This window comes from Capra hircus, chromosome 9, assembly GCF_001704415.2.
Source record: "Capra hircus breed San Clemente chromosome 9, ASM170441v1, whole genome shotgun sequence".
Lineage (NCBI taxonomy): Eukaryota > Metazoa > Chordata > Mammalia > Artiodactyla > Bovidae > Capra > Capra hircus.
In genome coordinates, this window is record NC_030816.1 from 47,832,735 (window position 1) to 47,850,157 (window position 17,423).

Below are 17,423 nucleotides of genomic sequence, written 5' to 3' on the forward strand. Positions count from 1 at the left end.
TTCTGTGGTGAACACCTGCTTCCCACCTAAGCTCCGCCTGGTCTGTTCTTTTTACGTCCTAACCCATGACTTAGATACTCATTTGCCCATAGTAACTCCCCTGTACATACTTCCTTTGGGAGTAGAAAGGTGAGGGAGTGGTGTTACAGGTCACTGACATTCACGGAGAAGCCCAAGTTCCAGACAAAATCCTGGCAGTCTTTTTTAAATAGGTAGAAGAAAACAGAACAGTGCACATACTACAATTATAACCAGAAGAGATGTTCTTGATTACTAGAGAAACAATATTTTTTAATTATAAAATATGCAATATTAGCATAAAACGTTTAAATAGGGGAAATGCATGTGAGAAAGTAACACTAACTTCTTACATTTTATAACTGTTCCATTTCATAACCAAGCCCAAGTGCTATTACAAGGCAGTTCATTTTTTTTTAATGTATTCAACACACATGGAAAGAGAACATCAGCAATGAAATAAATGCAAATTCAAAATAACCTGCTAAATTCAACAGCTGCTGCTTCTGCTTGCTTCTTCTCAGGGGCGTTAGAATCACAGACTGAAAAAAAAAAAAAAAAAAAAAGAATCACAGACTGCCATTATGGGACAGTAAAGACATAGCTCTGTGATTAGATCTTCCTTGATTCAAATCCAGACTTTGTCTTACTTACTTTATAGGTGGAGGCAGATTATTTATCTTTGCCACAGCTTCCTCATCTATAAGATGGAACTATGATTTTAATGTATTTTTATCAGTGTTCTGCATGCACACAGTTTAATGGATCACACAGTCCTACAAGGCTTGTCAGCATTGAACAGTTTCCCCTACTTTCCCCTCCCCAGAACACAACAGGGTGGGGAGAGAGGGGAGTTAAGGGAGTGCGAATTGGCAAGGACTGTCTCAGAGAGAAAGAACACAGGGAGCTGACATGTTAATGTGCTGGGAGGTCTGAGCCACTGTGAGATTGACATGGGACTGAACGCTCAGTCTTCATTCTGATGTTATGTAAGTAAAACTCGGTCCTTGTGTGAGAACAGGCTCTGAAGAGATGGAGATGGAGACCCAAACTGTTAAAACAGAGGAAGACCAGCACCCCAGGACAGACCCATCACACAAGGAGACAGAGAATGAGAAACCAGAGAGAAGCCGAGATTCCACCATTCACACAGCCCATCAGTTACTTGTGGGCACGATTTTCCAGGTCCTAAAACTTTTAACAGATCACCACTTTAATAAGTTGACAATATGGAATTATAAGTTGCTTTTAATTCTTAAAAACTTCATAAGCATCTGGTTGTTTGGGGGCTTCATATCATATCAATCTTTCAAGGAGTACTGTGGGTATGATACACTTCTGAGTGTGTCAGGTAACACACTGAGCAGGTGTGTGAGCAGCTCTCTGAGCAGGTAACACACTTCTAACAACCAATCCTAGGGTTGCTGTGGGAGATCTGTGTCCTTACCTGGCCACAGTGGGGGGCCTGGCCCGTGGGCCTCTGGCCCTCCTCAACATTCACCAGCCTTGTGTTGGGAGCCTGCAGGTCAGTCAAGTTTATGTTGGTTAAGCAGTAAGCATCTTTGACTTAATGCTTTCATTTAGGAAGAGCCAATTAACTGAGTTTTCCCAAACTGTTTGACCTAATGGTAGTCTAGATTAATCAAAGAACATTTCTGTTATTGATACCTTCCTGGGTACTTTGGGATTTATTAATGTTCAGAATTTCCTTTATCCATCTTATCCTCAAAAAACCGGGAAGGAGAAGAATAGTTGTCTGGCATCTTTTGTGCCATGAAATTTGCTCAAGTTTTGCATCTCAGTGGGAGTTCACACTGCAGGGAAGAAGGCAACCAAGGATAATGAATTAGTGATTCCAACCTGGGTCTCCTCTATCTGTGACTTTTCCTTCTTAGCCCTTCTTAAAAGATGTCAATGAGCTAAGACAGGAGCTGGAGAGACAGCTGGAAACATGGCAGCCACATGAATCTGGAAACCCAGAAGAAGTAAGTCACTGGTCTTTTTACTAAATCTCTTGACTTTCTAAGATACAGCAAACTTAATAGGTTCTTAACTCCAGTTACCTTGGCAAAAGCAACTGAGTATGTGAAGAATATAATTTTAAAGCCTGCTTTGCCACTAGATGTGCAGCTTAATTAAAACAAAAACTGAAGTTTCATTTTTTAACTTCCATTGCTAACTCTGTAATGGAAATAATAGAGGTGATGGTGGTTGAGATACGGGACGGAACTCTAGATACTGTGTCACTCTCCGAATAGACCACCAGGAACACTGCCAGCTGACGTAAAGGGGAAGTGTAGATTAACCAAAAGTTTCCTTTTTAGTGAACTTGCTTCCTAAATTTATTGTATATGTATCAGTTCAGTTCACTCGCTCAGTCGTGTCTGACTCTTTGCGACCCCATGAATTGCAGCACGCCAGGCCTCCCTGTCCATCACCAACTCCCAAAGTTCACTCAAACTCACGTCCATCGAGTCGGTGATGCCATTCACCCATCTCATCCTCAGTCGTCCCCTTCTCCCCCTGCCCCCAATCCCTCCAAGCATCAGAGTCTTTTCCAATGAGTCAACTTTTCGCATGAGGTGGCCAAAGTACTGGAGTTTCAGCTTTAGCAACATTCCTTCCAAAGAACACCCAGGGTTGATCTCCTTTAGAATGGACTGGTTGGATCTCCTTGCAGTCCAAGGGACTCTCAAGAGTCTTCTCTAACACCGCAGTTCAAAAGCATTAATTCTTCGGCACTCAGCTTTCTTCACAGTCCAACTCTCATATCCATACATGACCACTGGAAAAACCATAGCCTTAACTAGACGGACTTTTGTTGGCAAAGTAATGTCTCTGCTTTTGAATATGCTATCTAGGTTGGTCATAACTTTTTTCCAAGGAGTAAGCGTCTTTTAATTTCATGGCTGCAGTCACCTTCTGCCGTGATTTTTGAGCCCCCCAAAATAAAGTCTGACACTGTTTCCACTGTTTCCGTATCTATTTGCCATGAAGTGATGGGACCAGATGCCATGATCTTCGTTTTCGGAATGTTGAGCTTTAAGCCAACTTTTTCACTCTCCTCTTACTTTCATCTATATATGTATACACAAATACATCTGTTATCATCATTCTCATCACATGTATGTAATGATTGCTGTGCCATAATTGGCCTTAAAAAAAAAAAAATGGCACTTACTTACCCAGGAAGTAAGCACACTGTTAAGTGTGTTACTTGAGAGATTTGCCCTTATCACTTTGCTTTTGAAACAAGACCCCGAGAGCCCATGGTTTAAGTGGCTGGATCTCCTGACACCAAAGTGAACCATCACAGCTCCCTCTCCATGTGAAGGGTACACATTACGTACCCCTCATAGGAGGTGTGAATAAGGCACTGACCTGGTCATGAATTCCAGTCTTTTACTGCCTCATTGAAATTTCATTCTTTCTCATTGGAACTGTGATTAGTGGCTTTGGTGGAAGAGGAGACATTTTAAACCAAGTGAATCAGCTTGCCGAGAGAAGCAAGTTGTTTTCTTCTGCTTTGCCTCAAGCCCTCCTCTTGCTGTAATGACCTTGCCTGGCTCTGACATTCTAAAGGCACCTTGCATACTGTTGTCACAGGAGAAGGCCGCAGCGGAGATGTGGCAGAGTTACCTGGTCTTAACTGCACCTCTTTCACAACAGCTGTGTGAACAGCTTCGTCTCATACTGGAGCCAACCCAGGCTGCCAAGCTGAAGTAAGTCTTCTGCACTCGAGGTGCTCGTGGCGCTCTGAGGAGGCGCCAGCGTCACCTCTCCTGCTGAGCTGAGCACCGACCAGCTGTGGTGCCGGCGTCTAGGTGGCCATTCCTGCTGCACAGGCACCAGTCTGGCGTCCTTACCTTGTTGCCGTGTTGTCTCTGCAGAGAAGCTTCTGTGACTAGTTAATACCAGATGAGGAGACTGGTTGAACCTTGGGGGTGTGTGCTGCTCACCCTTTACATGTTGGGTCACTCACTTGCTGCACGCATCACTCACCTAGATCTTTCCAAAGTGAAAGTGAAGTCACTCAGTCGTGTCCGACTCTTTGCAACCCCACAGACTGTAGCCTGCCAGCCTCCTCTGTCCATGGGATTTCCCAGGCAATAGTACTGGAGTGGATTGCCATTTCCTTCTCCAGGGGATCTTCCCAACCCGGGGCTCGAACCCAGGTCTCCCGCATTGTAGACAGACGCGTTACCATCTGAGCCACCAGGGAAGTCCAAAGGGGTATCCAAAATCAGAGTTTTAGAACAGAAAAGAGAATCCAACACTTAACAGTCAATGCAAACTTTTTTTTTTCTTTTTAAAAAGCGTTTTACATTTTCTAAAAGGACCTAATCATTATTGCTACATACATATCTGTTTGCTGCTGATCAAGAAGATCCCAGCAGTCTCAATCGACAGTAATACAGTTATTTGGTGTAATTGGCTGTCAGGTCCTGTTTCTATGCTTTTAGCTCTAATCTTTGTTCTGTTTGGTTAAATTTAATAGAGGGGACTATCGAACTGGGAAGCGACTGAACATGCGGAAGGTCATTCCATACATTGCCAGCCAGTTTCGGAAAGACAAGATTTGGCTTCGAAGAACCAAGCCTAGTAAACGTCAGTATCAAATCTGTCTGGCTATTGATGACTCTTCCAGCATGGTGGACAACCACACCAAACAGGTAAGGAGCAGCAGTGCAGTGATGGTTTGATGGGCCACCTGAATGTATTCGTATTGAATGTGGTCTGGACAGAAAGCACTTTGGAATACCAGTTAGTTCTGAGAATGTGATACCATATTTGAGAAGACCTAAACGTTAAAGAGTTCGAAAGCAATTTCAGGATGTCCCAAAGATTGTGGTCTCTTAGATTGTAGATCTTTTAGATTGCTGTATTTCTTAGCCTTGCTGTGCATCTGTCTAGCTGCAGGGTAAGTCAGTCTGACAATGTTTCTTTTCCACAAAACATGATGCACTGTACTCTTTTAGACCATGCACAATTTAGTATCTGAATACTTCTGATTTTCTGAAGAAAAAGTCTTCAGTATACATTTCTTTAAGTCTGTGTAGAGTTAGTGTTCTGTCAGTATTAACAGGGCTTAGGAGCCTGGATAGAGGTCTTTACAACCCCACCCACCGTCATGGACATGGAGAGTGGTGGGGGGTTCCGCAGTGATGGCCAGCACAAGCCAGTGAGTAACCTGAAGTCTATGCATACACTTTGCTGGGGGAAAAAAAGCATACCATCTAAACCTGGGTTCAAGTCTCAACTCCCCACTTAGTACATGATTTTGGGCAGGTAATTTTACTTCTTAAAAAAGGATTATAACAATACTTAACTCAAACTCATAGTCATTATGAAGACTGAATGAAATAACATATATAGAGCACTTGGTTCAGTGCCAGGTATTTGATACATGTTCAGTAGGTGTTAATTGCTATAAATATCATCTTCTTTTCAGTTGAATTTAAATTCTAAAACTATACCATCATTTATGCATAGATTAGAATAAATAGGCTAATAAAATTTTTTATCCATGTGGGATTATGTAGTCAAAAAAGCAGGGGGAAACCATAATTTATGGACCAAGTTTCTGGAGATCACTTTTATCGGGTAATGCTAAAGCAGACCTTTCCTACTGCTATAACGGATACTGGTTTTTGGTGCCTGTGGCATTACCCGGGGCCTAAGACTACCAAGGCCCCTGAGTTGGTGAACAGCCATATTGATGGTGTTCCCCTGTGTGCCATACCAAAAAAATAACGTTTCCTGTGGGACTTGTGGTATAAAGAGTTGAAAGGCATTGGTGTCAAGAATACCCTGATGCCTTCAACCCTCCGTTTTCTGTTTTACAGCTTGCTTTTGAGTCTTTGGCCGTGATTGGAAATGCTCTAACCCTTCTCGAAGTCGGTCAGATTGCAGTATGCAGGTAAAGGTGCCTTTTAATCCCTTTGGGAAATCCAACCTTTTTTGGCGTGACAAAAAGTAACTCCCAGTGTTTGGTTTTCCTCCTCCAAGTTTTGGAGAGTCTGTAAAGCTATTACATCCATTCCACGAACAGTTCAGTGACTACTCAGGGTCCCAGATTCTGCGGCTCTGCAAATTCCAGCAAAAGAAAACCAAGATTGCTCAGGTAAGTTCATGACATCACATGTCTTCTGAAGTTATTTTCTGGTATGAAAGTGGAAGTCGCTTAGCCGTGTCCAACTCTTTGCAACCCCATGGGCTATACAGTCCATGGAATTCTCTAGGCCAGAATACTGGAGTGGGTAGCCTTTCTCCAGGGGATCTTCCCAACCCAGGGCTCAAACCTAGGTCTCCCGCATCGCCAGCAGTTTCTTTACCAGCTGAGCCACAAGGGAAGCCCCTTTTTTTCTGGTATAGGAAAGACATTATTTTTAGGACTCCCTCCTCCCAAATATGGTGAAATTTACAATAGAGAATAGTCCTAAACCTCAAGATTGTGTACCACTGGAACAGAATCTCCTTTGGCATCCATTATTAAATACAATGTGACCTCTTTTTCTGTTACTCAAAGATCATTTCACTTTGCATCATTGATTTTTGGCTCCCTACTTTTTTTGAGCAGTTTGGAGCATTTTAGGAAAATGAACCACCTCCCAGTACACTTATCAAGTGGGTCAAGGCCAATTTCTCTCTACCATTTAGCCTAGAGAAGTGATGTGAAATAAAGCTAGTGACTTGCTCAGGGTGACATGAGTTTAGAACAGTATGGGATAGTAATTCTCTCCTGATTCCTATCTTCATTTAACTTCTTTCCTTATGGACATGTTGTGAGGGGGTTTTTTTGCCCTTTGTTGCTCAGTTATTTTCCTTTCATGAAAGACAGCTCTTCAGTTCATTTGGGGAATTACTGACTTCCTGTCCCCCAGAGTTAAGTGTTTTTTTTCCCCTACTTTGGGGTTTCTCATAGAACACTAGTGGGGTATATGCCAGGGGTACAGGTCTAGGCTTGAAATGCCAGCACCCAAGGTAAATGCCAAGTGCAAGCCTTGTCAGTCCTTTGCGGGTGACTGGAAGGGACAGTTTGGTTCCTATAGATTTGAGATGATCACTTAAGTGCCAGATGTAATTTCAGTCTCTGTGACAATGGAAAGAGTTAAATAGTTTTCTAAGTGTCTATTTCTGGTTTTGGTTTAGTTTCTAGAGTCTATAGCCAACATGTTTGCAGCCGCTCAGAAACTCTCACAAAATGTCAGTCCAGGTAAGCTGTGTTCTTAGGTCTTTGTTAACAAAACACTTTTCTGCCCCTGTATTATTTGCAAATTGCTATTCTCACTTCAGTGTACCCATCACTGTGTTTTCAAGTGGATGTTCTATAGGAAAAGACATGAACAGGGGATGATGGAGGTATTAACCATTCATGGAATTTTTTATTTGGTAGATTTGAGTTCACTTGGGAAAGGAAGGAGCAGGGTGTGTGGAATTAAATGTAAAGAGTATTCTGTAATATTTTAGTAACAAAGGAAAGCAGAGGACGATGTAATTTAGAAACCAGGTAATCCACCATGATCGATTGGGGCTTTTACAGCACACCTGTTCTAACTCCTTCCTAAATCCTCCATTCTGATTGTACCTGTCGAAGCAGGTCATGCATGCCTCTCAACACTTGTAATTTTCACTGAAAATATAATGTGCTAAAATTTTTTAAACATTTTTATTCACTTCATTTTAGTGGTCTAGTCTATTTAAGTTTTGTTTAAATGAGTCAATTTCAAGGAAAAAGAAAAAAGAATTTAGGTACAGGAAATTGACAGAAATCTGAAAGATACAGTTCACGTTTCTGATTTGGGTACTTTCTTCTAATGGTCTGCTCAGGACTGCTCTCTTTATACTTTATATCCATAAACATGTGTTTTCATTCTCACATGTTGTTCTACAACAAAGTTGATCTAACTGTGACATACCCCCAAAGCACTGTTGGGAAACTGCTTTATTGACAGAAGTGTCTGCACAGCTTTGTCTCTGCCTCACACATTCAAATAATAGATCTAACTGGAGACCCTCTTTGTGCCAGAATTCATCAGCTTCAGAACTGTTTGGTTTTACTAGTTCAGAGAAAGCCTGCCTAATTTGTCTTACCGTGGTAGTTCTCGAGTTGTTTGAGTTTTCCCTTCCTGCCATGTGTTCCTCTCCAGAAATCGCCCAGCTCCTCCTGGTGGTCTCTGATGGACGCGGCCTTTTTCTCGAAGGCAAAGACAGAGTCCTAGCAGCAGTTCAGGCTGCCCGGAACGCTAACATCTTTGTTATTTTTGTTGTGTTGGACAATCCCAGTTCGCGGGTGAGTGACTACTAACAGCCACTTTTCTGGAGATAAAGTGAGAATTCCCTCCAAGCTATCCTATCTGAAAAATGGCCTGCATCTCACCATCATACCGAGAACTCCTCTAACACTTGTGGCATCCTGAATGCACTGTTTGAGGCATCTTATAGTTCTCATATAATTGCACAATGACTCGGTGATGTAGGCGTGGTTATTCCCACTCTACAGCAAAGGACAAACGCGGAGAGGTTGTAGGTAACGACCTGGAAGCCATACATACTAGAGACCATCCTCTGAACCACTCACTGCGATGACTGGTACTCTGGTGGGTCGTCTCCCTCTGCACAGCGTCACCACAGGCATTGCACCCTTTGTGACGGGCCTTGTCCACTAGAAACATAGCCAGCCCTTCCTAGGTACTGTATCTCAGCAGTGCCCTCCTCAGAGGAGCAAGCATCTGAGGCTACATGAAAGGTATCCACAGGCAGTTCTGTTCCAGGGGAAGTCCCATCTCTCCAGGTCACATTAAGGCCTAAATAGCAAGTTGAAGACTTAACGTGAATTATTCCAAGAATAGAATAGGAAACACCATCATAGCGCAGTCAGGTTTGCTCATCTACCCCTTTCCCTCTCTTTTGGTGTCCATTCTCCTGGGAGGGATACTCAGAGATCTGCCTCTTCCTTAATAAGAGCTAGTTTTATATGCAGGAACCTATTGTCTGCAAAAGAGATCATGAAAGAGCTAGCTGATTTAATTTTTCTCTTCAAAATGTCTTCTGTTGCCAGGATTCTATCTTGGACATTAAGGTACCGATATTTAAAGGGCCTGGAGAAATGCCTGAAATCCGATCGTACATGGAAGAGTTCCCATTCCCGTTTTACATAATTCTCCGCGACGTGAATGTACTTCCCGAGACGCTCAGCGATGCTCTCAGGCAGTGGTTTGAGCTGGTGACGGCCTCTGACCACCCATAGAGCAGGAGGAACACAGTCCCAAGTGAGACTTTTAACTGCTCTCAGAATGTCACCCTGCTTGCCAGGAGCTCCCTTCTGGAGAACTGTTTCTGAACTCCTAGCTTGAAAATAATATTTTATCTTAGACCTGATTTATAAACATTCACCCAATAGCTACAAAAAATTATCGCAACGTAAATTTCGATTTCAAGGCCTAAAGAAAACTCTTGCTCCCTGCTGTGCCTGGGCTCCGGTTCTTGTAACAAACCTGGGGCAGTGAAGGAACAGCAGCAGGAGTCTCATTCGGGGGCAGCCCTGGCCCAAGAGGAGGCTGCACCCCACCCTTGGGCCCAGCTGCCTGCTTCCCCTCACAGGGACCCTGGATACCACCTTGAGGAGATGCTGCCGGGAACATGGGACTGTGCCAGAGCTCTGGACAAAGGACTAAATAAAAGGAGTATCCCTTTTGACCCTGCCCTATGGCTTAGCCTTGCTAAGTCCGCAGTGTGTACCCAAAAGCCGTCAAATGGCTAAGACAGCTCCAGTTTATTTTTAGAGAGTCAGTGTATTTTCTTACCATGCTTGTTGTGAAAGGAACTACCTTCTCTCCATGGGGAGGAACCTCATGCTGTGTGTGTTCTCATAAAGCAACCAGACATTATGGGAGCCCAGATCCTCAGAGAATGACCCTTGGGTCGTGTATGAAGGAAGGGGCTTCTCCCTGTGCTCCTTCACCTTTACTGCTTCGGGAGACTATGCAATGATGGAAAGATGATTTTCCCTTTGTTTATTCCATTCTCTCAATGCCACAGTTCCTGTTGTTGTAGTAATTTATTTCTTTAGTTCATTTTTTCTTAACAGTTAAGAGGAAGAATCATTCCTCACACTGCTTTCAAGCTGAACTGAGCCAGGCTCATCCTGGAAAAGAAGTGCTGTGTCAGAAGAACTGAGCAGCCAAACCTCTTTTCCCAGTCAGAAATCCACCAGCGGTTTTTCAGCAGTTTTTATTTACTTGGCCAAAAAGCAGTGCTTGAATACTTGAAACTGTGCTGTGTTCTCTTTAAGTTCTGCCTGTCCAAATGTCCTTTTGTAGACAACATGCCAGGGTGTAATCGTCCATCTCCAAGTGTGTTACAGTTACACTGGGAAGTGTGCCACCCTTCTGAGGTGGTCCTCAAAGACACAGATTGCTTGTTGTTGTTTAACCAAGTGTCCTAAAGCATGTACCTGACGTTATATCATTTTTTTATTCTGAAAAGTATTAAAAAGTATATACCACGGTTGTCACTTATGACCATTCTTAATGGAATATGACAAGAGTGTAAAAGGTGTGCGAGGGGTCTTGACTGCTGAGTCAGGCAGCTGTCACTAGTTTATGCTGTGTATCATGACCCTGCAACTTCAGTGGCTTACCTCAGACAGCCCCAGGGTCTGTTGCTTGTGTTCCTGTCTCTGGTGGGTGAGCCTCCGCATGCTGGCCTCAGGGCAGAAGAAGAAGGGCAGGCTGGTGGACGCACACAATGGCTTGTAAGGGTACTACTCCAAGATGAGTTCTGAGCGGACGAGATGTATCACTAGCCAAAGGCCTCTCTGGGGCAGGAGGTTTAATCTTCCTGCAGGGAGGTAAGAACCAACATTATGACTGTGACGCAGTCCGTCGTATCTCCCTTTAATTGATAGGACCAGCTAAGTTGGAGCATCCTAGTTGGTATACCAACATGAGTAATTCCCTTGGCCCTAGGATAGCTAACAAGGTGGCACAGAAGAATTTGAGTAAGCAGGTTACTGAGGAGTGCCATTTTCAGTTTGTGCTGTGATGGGAAAAAGTTAGGAAGCACAGGAGCAGACACAGGAGCTGAGGGGGTTGACTAGGAAGTGTGACATGCCTGAGTCACTGAGAAGCAGCTACTGTGGATGCCTGCTCACTCACTCTCTCACGTGGGACTCAGCCTTTCCATCTGCCTCACTCCCATCTCCATCCAAACCCCAATCTTGTCAGGTCTCACTTCTAGACATTTATCTTATTCTGCCCCTTCCCTTTTGCTTTCCTCTGTACTGTACTGCAGCTGGATCTCTTTTAAAATGTAGCTCAAACTACTAATCACTGTGCCAGCTTCACTCCATCACACAGCATCCTTGGAGATCGTTCTGAATTCCTGTGAAGAAGGTACTATTTGTTGTTTCTTGGCCTAACTCCCTTGTCTTCTCTCCCAGCATCCCCACCACACTATTTGATCTGCTCACAGCAAACCACAGGAGCCCTAGAATCTGCCAGTGTTGTGTGTTCTTTGTCTAGAATTCTCTTACCCACTTTGCCTTTCTGATGAACACTTAGCTCAGATAAGCCCTGGAAGAAGAACGTGCTCCCATGGTAGGAGTCTTAACAGCATCTACACTACCTTAGACTTATGTCTTCCTACCCTAAGAGTGATTCTGAGAACAGAAGGCATATGACTCAGGACAGCATTACCAGTGTCTGACATAAGGGGATGTTTCTGGATGAAAAGAAGAAATAGTATAAAAATGTCTGTTCTCACGTTACTTTATAGATTAACATTCTAAGATGATTTAAAGGAAAATAACAAAACATTTGTAAAGGTCATAGACAAATAGATACTTACAAGATACTATAAGACAGTATTACTGCTTAATGAAAATACAACAAAAACCTGGATGAAATAGCTGTAAGGGTTATTCAGACCCTAAAAGAATTTACCAAGACCATCACAAAGCCCAGGAAGATGAATGAATGGTTAATACATGGTGCTGAAACTATAGTTTACAACTGGAAAAGAACTTATATCCCCAATATGCTATAAAACAAAATTCTAGGTGGAATATTTTAAACATGAATATTTTTTTAAGAATTAAAGGGAGAAGATGAAAAGAATCAAAATAATAGAAAATACAGTGTATAGAGACTTAAAAAGGATAAATTTTTTAAATATGGCAAACTGCATATAAAATTAGAATAAAAGTCTGGGTCATCGTAAAGGGACCAAAGTCATAACAATCCACAAAATAAGTGTAACTGAAAGTGACAAGGGATATTTCACTAATAGTTAAAAGGGAAAAAAGTGAATTGCTAATTAGACAAGTTTTCAGGCATGCAGGAGACTCAGGTTTGATCCCTGGTCAAGATCCCCTGGAGCAATGGCAACCCACCCCAGTATTCTTGCCGGGGAAATGACATCGATGGAGGAGCCTGGTGGCCTACAGCCCATGGGATTGAAAAAGGGTGGGTTATGGCATCAACATTAATCACACAATGCCTGGTAATAGCCACTAGGGTGCTTACACGTGCTAGGTTCTGTTCTCAGTGCACTACATACAATACTACAGTAACAACTCTGGCAGATGCTATCATTTCACTTTAGAAGTGAGAAAACAGGTGGGTACACACACACACTGAAGTACACAACTAGGGTTAGGATTCCAAGCAAGCAAATCAAGTGGAGATGCTCAGGGAACGATCCGGTAACTACTGAACATTTAAGGCCATATTTTAATTCGGAAGTAGGAGGGATTCACTAACCTCTTACAGTTAATACACGCCAAGAGCCTACAGAGTGTATTGAGGGGAGAATAAAAACAAGTATAGGGAAATAAGGACTTCCCTGGTTGCTCAGACGGTAAGGCGTCTGCCTACAGTGCAAGAGACCTGGGTTCGATCCCTGGGTCAGGAAGAGCCTGTGGAGAAGGAAATGGCAACCCATTCCAGTACTCTTGCCTGGAAAATCCCATGGGTGGAGGAGCGTAGTAGGCTACAGTCCATGGGGTCGCAAAGAGTCGGACATGACTGAGCGACTTCACTTCATAGGGAAATAAAAGCTTAAGGTGTAGGGGATATTCGTTTCTTCATTTGAACATAGTGATACAAAGTTCTCAAAACTGCAATGGGACAACCACCTAAAACCTTGTAACTAATGACGATCATGAAGACTACAGCGCCAGGAAAAAGAGCAGGACGAAAACGAGCAGAGCACAACACAAACTTTGAGAAATTTAACATTTACAATTTTAGTAATTTTAGCTATATACACTAAAACTCAAAAGGAATACAGTTTTCTCCCTTCACCATCAAAACCCTTAACTTCCATTTAATAGAACAAACACGTGTTGAGGACTGTGCTAAATGCCTCACCTCTATTTCATTCTCACAACAATCTAGTACGCAGGAATTCTTACCCCATTTCTCTGATAAGGAAACAGACTAAGACAAAGCGAAACTGCCTCGGGCTTTAGTTCCGACCAATAGACTGCCAGGTTCTACAGGGGGCGCACACGCTGCAGGCCGTCTCCCAGGAAACCGAGTTCGCCCCGCCCCGTCACCCCCCCACTTCCGCTCCTGCGCGTCGGGGCTTTAGCGAACCGCGCTGTCAGGACGACATGGCCACTTCCCGCTTGCCCCCAGCGACACTAACGCTCAAGCAGGTACCAGCTGTTCTCGCGGGCCAGAAGGGCAGCTTTTCTGGATCTGAGCTCGATTCTCTACCGCTTCCTCCACCCATCCTATAGAGCGGGACTGAGGGACGACTGGGGAGGAAGCCCCTATGCGCGCCGCACTCTGATTGGCTCGGGCTGGGGGGCGGGGCTTCCCGCCTTGGAGGACGGAAGGCGCTGCGGGGCGGGGCTGCTCTTCGGTCGCGGAGGCGAGAAGCTGGCTGAGGTCTGGATATCTAGCCCGGGTACTTCATTGCCTGGTGACACACTATAAAGACTCCTCTGTGGCTTGTACTCTTTAAGGGTTCCTGTATTTGACAAATGAGTAAACAATCCAAGTAAATTTCTTGCCGTTTTCTTAGGGGAAAAAATGGTTTTCTTTCCTCTTTTCAAAATTGAGGACCAAAAAGAAAAGAACCCACTGAACTGACGATTGTGCAGCTGTAATTGCTATTTCTCCTCTCCTGTACAGTTCATGAGAAGGCAACAAGTTCTCCTCCTCTACAGAAGGATTCTGAAGGCAATTCGGCAAGTTCCAAATGATTGTGATCGCAAATACCTGAAGGACTGGGCAAGAGAAGAATTCAAAAGAAACAAAAGTGCCACGGAAGAGGTGAGACCAAGATCACTAGTGAGGGAAGACCCGGGCCCTTTTGTACTGATTAGTGAGGTATTTTTTTTTAAGTTTATACAATGTCTTGGAATATCTACTGAAATACCGCCAGGCTCCTATGTCCAGGGGATTCTGCAGGCAAGAAAACTGGAGTAGGTTGCCATGCTCTCCCTCCTCCAAGGGAATCTTCCCAACCCAGGGGTCAAACCCACATCTCTTAGGTCTCCTGCATTGGCAGGTGGGTTCTTTACCACTAGTGCCACCTGGGATGCTTGATTAGTGAGCTTTTTAAAAAATTTAGTAGCCATCTTGGAATATAGCTTGAAATGAATGATATATCTTGATCATTGCTCTCAGTGTCACTGATTTTTCACTTAACTGGTATTTTAAATTTTACAGTGTTTGTTCTATTTACACTCTACAGTGGCATCACCCAACTTTTCTGTTAAACCAAATATCTGCATGCACACACAAAAAGATGATAAATATTACAGCATGGTGGTTTGAGAAGTATGTTTGGGATATATGAAAGCATGTCAGACAGTTGTACACCCCTGATTGTTACTCTGGGCTTTCCTAAAGTACAGCAGTTCCAGTTCTCAATGTTAATTCTTAATTTTAACAGATGAAATGGTAGAGCTGTACCTTGTTCTACCAATTAAAACTGACCAGATTTCACTTTCTTCTACAGGATACAATCCGGATGATGATTACTCAAGGCAATATGCAGCTCAAAGAGTTAGAAAAAACACTTGTTTTAGCCAGATCTTAACTACAGCATTGTTCTGAAAGGTTTTCAAAGTCTCCATGTGTTTAGTTAAGCTTAGGCTCAATCATGGGCAGCCCAAAGCCATGTAGAACCCTTGAGCAAAATATCAGAACATGGAGCATAGCATATCAGAGAAAGAGCCAAGAAAAGTGCATCAGAGCAATTGTCTTAGCACGGAAAAACACACCTGGTATTTTGGAAATGTTTTTAGATGTGTCAGCAGTATTTTGTAAGAAGCAAAAATCAGTACAACAGATAGCACATAAAAAGATGTTCAACACCATTAATCAATCATCAGGGAAATGCAAATCAAAACCACCAAGAGATGCTATTCACATCTACTAGGATGGCTGTAATTGAAAAGGGAGGTAACTGCAGATGTTTGTGAGGACGGAGAAATTGGAACCCTTATACATGGCTGGTGGGACTATAAAATTGTGCAGCCACTTTGGAAACAGACTGTCCAGTTGCCCAAAGAGTAAAACAGCATTATTCATAAGAGCCACAAAGTGGTCAATCCAAATGCTACCAACTGATAAGGACTAAGTCAAATGTGGTATACCCATACAATAAAACATTATTTAGCAAACGAAAAGGAATGAAGTACTGATACATGCTGCACCTGAATGAATCTTGAAAACATTATTAAGAGGCCGGTCACAAAAGATTACATATTGTCTGATTCCATTTACATGAATGCACAACTCAATATACTAAAATCTATTGAACTGTACATTTTACATGTATGCAAATTATCTCTCAATAAAGCCATTCCCCACCCCACCCCCCGATTTTTTGTGTGTAAGTCAGTAAAGCTGTTTTTAAAAACTGAGTTGTAGGGCTGGAGGTGTACTGACCTCAGAGACAGTCTGGAGCTTCCTTGGAAAGTCTATCTGTGTTATCCCTCAGGGTTTGTTGAGGCATGTCGTTCAGATGTATCATATCTGATACTCAGAGGACTCTCTGAAGAGATCCCCACAGGGAATCTAGAACTTTGATGGAAAGAGGAGAAAGAGAAACAATGAACCTTCCAAAAAGAAGAGGCAGTTTCTGGATGAAACAAATACAGTTACCTTAACAACCATATGGAAAGTAAATCATTAAGGAAGCTCCTCAGTGCATTAGATTCTGCCCCGGTAACAGGAAAAAACAGTCTGAACAACACACTGGATATAAAGTTGACTTCAGGACCCTTGAAAGAAACCAAATGTTTAACAGTTAATTCAGTGAAAGTGAAAGCTCACCGAAGAGGCTGGGATTGGCAGTTCATCTACAGAACAGATCTAAAAAGTTAATCCAAGGATCTGGGCACCACCTGAAAGAAGAACTTTTGAAGGATGATAAAGCTGTGTAAACCTGTGGTGGTGTATCAGTAACCTGCATCCCAAGGGCCACCTTTGCCTCCCACAGCTTCAGAGGCCACAAGAGAAAATAATTCTGAATACTCTTCCACAGGGGAATGTGGACATTTTAAATGCTTGCATGAGCCAGTTTTTATCTAGATGTACTTTAGGCTAGCCATCTGATGAACAAAAGGAAAAGCACCTGTGAACAGTTCTGAACAAAGAACAAACTTAGAAATATTTACCCTTTTCTCTCATGTGTGGCATGACTGACATACATACGAAAATACAGGCTGTCTCTAGTTAATCTAAAATCTTGAAGCTAAAAACCATCCTTTATGACATGTGGCAGTCAGTGACTTTGATGTTCATCCTAGCAGTGGTGAATGTGGAAGACGTTAGAGCATTTGTGGTTTGTATTTGCAGGAACCAAAATACCACAGACTCCCCAAGAAAACCTAACTTGGTTTTAAGTGGATAAAACACACAAAAAGTTGAATTTGCATCTTTCCAAAGCTAAAATCATTCTCAGGGATAAGCTTTTCCCTTCATCTCTAATGAACAGTTGGATTTTATGTGTTCACTTACAGCTTTATCTCCCCTGAATTATAAGTCAAGTCTGTTGTTTAGCCTAAAGGAAGATTTGTTTAGCAATTTCTTCTCACACATTGAACCTTGGTCATGAACTAAGAAACTGGCCAAAAGAGAACCACTGGTGAAACATTTAATTCATCATCTTGATCTATTTTGAATTAGCCAAATGAACTTTCTGGGTGTTCCCTGTAAACTAGTTGTTGTTCAGTCACTAAGTCATGTCTGACTCTTTCAGCTCTGTGGACTGCATCACATCAGGCTCCTCTGTCCATTGTTTCCTGGAGTTTGCTCAAGTAACTGCCCATTGAGTCAGTGATACTATACTATTGTTTGAATGTTTTGTTCCCAAAGTTTAAGGTCTGAATGTTCCATTTATGTATATCAATTACAATAAGGGCTTCCCTCATAGCTCAG

The 17,423-nt window shown here is 42.8% G+C and overlaps 2 protein-coding genes and 1 long non-coding RNA gene across 5 annotated transcripts in view; 2 read left to right on the plus strand and 1 right to left on the minus strand.

Annotated features, from left to right (window-relative positions):
* MDN1 (midasin AAA ATPase 1) overlaps window positions 1-10,538 on the plus strand; it is a 144,868-nt gene extending 134,330 nt beyond the window's left edge. Inside the window, exons 94-102 of the mRNA XM_013966483.2 lie at window positions 1,040-1,203; window positions 1,914-2,003; window positions 3,625-3,740; window positions 4,517-4,691; window positions 5,865-5,938; window positions 6,028-6,142; window positions 7,171-7,234; window positions 8,169-8,311; window positions 9,080-10,538. Of these exons, the coding sequence (XP_013821937.2) occupies window positions 1,040-1,203; window positions 1,914-2,003; window positions 3,625-3,740; window positions 4,517-4,691; window positions 5,865-5,938; window positions 6,028-6,142; window positions 7,171-7,234; window positions 8,169-8,311; window positions 9,080-9,268 (1,130 nt within the window). The 3' untranslated portion in view covers window positions 9,269-10,538. The remainder of the gene's footprint in view (window positions 1-1,039; window positions 1,204-1,913; window positions 2,004-3,624; window positions 3,741-4,516; window positions 4,692-5,864; window positions 5,939-6,027; window positions 6,143-7,170; window positions 7,235-8,168; window positions 8,312-9,079) is intronic.
* On the minus strand, window positions 2-13,915 carry LOC108636728. Of its 3 annotated transcripts, none has more exons than XR_001918542.1 (3): window positions 13,392-13,554; window positions 10,661-10,860; window positions 2-560 (listed from the first exon to the last, which is right to left on the minus strand). It is a non-coding gene; the product is annotated as an uncharacterized LOC108636728 (long non-coding RNA). The 3 variants fall into 3 exon arrangements; XR_001918540.1 differs by lacking the exon at window positions 13,392-13,554 and adding an exon at window positions 13,672-13,915 and having other exon boundaries at window positions 3-560; XR_001918541.1 differs by having other exon boundaries at window positions 3-560; window positions 13,436-13,554.
* Window positions 13,568-15,855, plus strand: LYRM2 (LYR motif containing 2). The gene is made up of 3 exons (XM_005684681.3): window positions 13,568-13,681; window positions 14,163-14,303; window positions 14,995-15,855. The coding sequence occupies exons 1-3, from the start codon at window positions 13,637-13,639 to the stop codon at window positions 15,073-15,075; spliced, it is 267 nt and encodes an 88-aa protein (XP_005684738.1). The 5' UTR covers window positions 13,568-13,636; the 3' UTR covers window positions 15,076-15,855.

Coding starts and splice junctions, on each gene's coding strand:
- LYRM2 (XM_005684681.3), top strand. CDS start 13,637: ATGGCCACTTCCCGCTTGCCCCCAGCGACACTAACGCTCAAGCAG. Junction 13,682..14,162: donor CGACACTAACGCTCAAGCAG/GTACCAGCTGTT, acceptor TCTCCTGTACAG/TTCATGAGAAGGCAACAAGT. Junction 14,304..14,994: donor ACAAAAGTGCCACGGAAGAG/GTGAGACCAAGA, acceptor TTTCTTCTACAG/GATACAATCCGGATGATGAT.